The sequence below is a fragment of the Neophocaena asiaeorientalis genome, unplaced genomic scaffold (genome assembly GCF_003031525.2).
Source record: "Neophocaena asiaeorientalis asiaeorientalis breed wild unplaced genomic scaffold, Neophocaena_asiaeorientalis_V1.1 scaffold78, whole genome shotgun sequence".
Lineage (NCBI taxonomy): Eukaryota > Metazoa > Chordata > Mammalia > Artiodactyla > Phocoenidae > Neophocaena > Neophocaena asiaeorientalis.
This window is the reverse complement of record NW_020175018.1, coordinates 19,480,512-19,483,649: the sequence shown is the minus strand read 5'-3', so window position 1 is coordinate 19,483,649 and position 3,138 is coordinate 19,480,512. Positions and strand designations below refer to the sequence as shown.

General features: G+C 60.7%; 1 protein-coding gene across 2 annotated transcripts in view; it reads left to right on the top strand.

Moving 5' to 3' along the window:
- Nucleotides 1–1,251, top strand: part of LCN6 (lipocalin 6) — a 10,438-nt gene extending 9,187 nt beyond the window's left edge. Inside the window, exons 10-11 of one of the 2 annotated variants that reach the window (XM_024762772.1) lie at nucleotides 515–613; nucleotides 927–1,251. In XM_024762772.1, the coding sequence (XP_024618540.1) occupies nucleotides 515–613; nucleotides 927–955 (128 nt within the window). In that variant the 3' untranslated portion in view covers nucleotides 956–1,251. Of the gene's footprint in view, nucleotides 1–514 lie in introns of both variants that reach the window. The other variant, XM_024762771.1, reaches the window with a different exon arrangement.
- Nucleotides 1,252–3,138: the final 1,887 nt, after the last annotated feature.

Genomic DNA, 3,138 nt, shown 5'->3' with positions numbered 1-3,138 from the left:
GAGGGAGGGCAGAGCGCAGGACCCTGTGCATGGAGACCATGCGGGAGGGTCTGGGAGGTGCCCCCAGGGGCGAGTGGGGAGGCCATTGCAGAGGGGGGTCAGAAAGGCAGAGGCCGGGAGGGGCAGGCTGTCCATGTGGACGCAGAGGCCCCCAGGCTGACAGCAGGATTGGGGGGCAGGAGGTGAACCAGGAAGAGGTTCTGCCCCGGGTTGGGTGGGTGGTACAGAGAGGGCGGGAGGGGGTGCTGGGGCGTCTCCGTCGGGGTAGGCCCGTCCAGGGATGCAGGCCAGAAGGAACTGGAGGGCGCTGCGTGGTGACCCTGCGTGGTGACCCCACCTCCCAAGGCTCTCTGGGGACCCGCCCTGGCCGACGCTTCCTGTCACCCACCAGTAGCCGCCTGCCCCTGAGTGCACGCACCTTGCTTGTCTGTCCCAAAGCCTGCGGGCGTTCCGGTGCTGAGGGGCAGGTGCCACCTCGCACGGCTGATGGCGCGACTCTGCTTCCCCACTGCAGGCAGACAGAGCACGGCCAGCTTCCTGAGTATGAAAAAGTTCATAGACGTGTGTGAGGCTTTGGAGCTCACCCGCAGTGTGACAGTTCTCCCGAAAGATGGTAAAGTGCGGCCGCAAGCGCTCGGGCTCCGGCAGCACCGCTCCCGGCCCTGTGCCCATCCCGCTGGGGTGCTGACTCCTGTGGGGGACAGAGAGGTGGAGCGGTGACAAGGGCACTTGTTAAAGATCTAAAGCCACCGTGAATGCACGGCCACGTGTGCGAGGCCACGGCACCCAGAGCACAAATGCTGCCTTGGCCAGGTCTCTGCCATGTGGCTGGGGGTCGGGGCTGCACGGCTTTGCCCTCTGCGGTGCCCGAGGCCCCCGGGAGAGCCAGTCCCCCACCCCCTCACTGCCTCTTTCCTCTCCCGCAGCTTCCTGTGCACACACCATCCTGCCGTGAGAGTGAGCTGCCACCCACCTGCTCTTCCCTTTGAGGCTCGACTTGTGGTCCACCTAGACCGCAGGAGTGTTGTTCCAAATTGCAGGCTTTCACATCCAACTGGTTGTTGAGTGGTGTTTGGGGACCCCAGACCTCTGATGATGTGGAACCTGGGGCCCGTGGCTGTAGCCCAGCAGGGTCCTTTACGATCACTGAGGGATGGGGTGAGGGGCAGATGCTGACCAGGCGGGGGATGCGAAGCCAGGCCCCTTCGGCCTGTGTCCTCTGGATTCCGCGGCGAAAAGGTGCGGCTGGGCCTTTTCTGCTGCAAAATAGACCACGGGTCCCATGTAATGTGCCACGTGGTTTCTCTGCAGTGAGTCTCTGCCACCGTCCTCCGCGTCCCGTGACACCCTACACTGTCTCAGGAAGCCGTACGCTTATACGCACCACATGCATGTCGCGGACATCGTGCTGGCTGCTGGGGAGAGCAGTGGGCACACAGGCAGCCGTGGTTCTCTCTTTAGGAGAGGCGGACGCTGACTCAGTCATCCAAGCACACGGTCATAGACCCTCAGGAATACGTCCAGAGGTGCCAAGTGCTCACCACAGCAGGCCTGGCTCATTCCAGGTCGGGAGGAAGGGTCAGGGAGAGCTTCTTGGAGGAAGTGACGTTTGAGCTGAGAAATGAAAGGCGGTGCGGGTTGAGAAAGTTATGGTGAGGCTGGGAGGGAGCAGGCCCTCCCTGGAAGATGAAACAGTCTGAAAAAGCCCAGAGTGGTGGAGATGGAGGGGAGGGCGTGGGTGCAGGGCCGGGGCTGAGCTCAGAGCAGCTCAGGGATGCCCGGATGCAGGTGTCCTGAGGGAGTGCGAGTCTAGAGCAGAGGTCAAGGTGGGAGACAGATATTTTGGAGTGACTGATATTTATTTGGTGACAGAGGCTGCACACGGATGAGATCACCTAAGGAGAAAACAACAGGATTGAATCAGTCAGCCCCTGCTGCTTAACAAACAGCCACACAGATGTATTTTTATTTTATTTTTTTGGCCACGCCACGTGGCTTGTGGGCTCTTAGTTCCCCAACCAGGGACTGAACCCGGGATTCACCTGGGCAGTGAGAGTGCCGAGTCCTAACCACTGGACCAGCAGGGAATTCCCCTCTACGAATGTGTTTAGCTGCCCTGCCTGGGGCTCAGCTTGGGATTGGCTGATGTAGGCTGGGCTTGGCTTGGGATTGGCTGATGTAGGCTGGGCTTAGCTTGGGATTGGTTGATGTTGGCTGGGCTCAGCTTGGGATTGGCTGATGTAGGCTGGGCTCAGCTTGGGATTGGCTGATGTAGGCTGGGCTCAGCTTGGGATTGGCTGATGTAGGCTGGGCTCAGCTTGGGATTGGCTGATGTAGGCTGGGCTTGGCTGTGGAGCTCTGCTGCATTTGTTCTGACAGTTTTGTGTCGGCGGGAGGTGGGTTGATCTGGGCCGGCTCTGCTCCGCTTGTGCTTCAGCTGTGGCACTTGTCTCGTGGCTGTGAAGAAGGAACAGGGGCCCTTTGAAGGCTCAGAACGGGCACAGCGTCACTTTGCATCATCCTCTGAGTCACTGCCTGGTCCTCACTCTCAGCCACAACAGCTCACGTCAGGGGTCTTCGTCCCACCTTGCGTCTCAGGTCCCCCGAGTCTCCTGTAACCGGGGTGCTGGAAAGTGGACCCTTGTGGTCTGCGTCCTGCAGGGGCTCCGCTACATCACACACCTTCCAGCTAAACGAGAAGTGGCCCCAGCCCAGGAGTCAGCATCCCCAGTGGACCAAGGGCGGATGACGGCCTGGGAGCTCCCGCCCAGGAAGGAGAGGGGCGGCCCCCTCTGGGGGTGGGTGTCCCTGAAGCACTGGCTCTGTGGCTGCAGTGTGCTGTCCTCTTGTCTCTGTCCTATGAGACGCTTCCGTTTCACATGTTCACTTGCTCCGGTCACATCTGAAGGAGGCGTCGGGACACACGCCATGTGTGCAAGGCGCTCAGCCCGTCTCCTGACTGGAGAAGTCACCCCGCGGCAGCCGTACCCCCACCTCAGCCACGCGGGGCTTCTGACACTTGGAGGTTTTCTGTACATTTGATTCCAATGTACTCCAGGTGCCCAGGGCCACCCCAGGGTCCTTTAGGAAACGTGCCTCTTTCTCCAGGTTTGAGGATTAGAATTTGGGGGCGCTCAG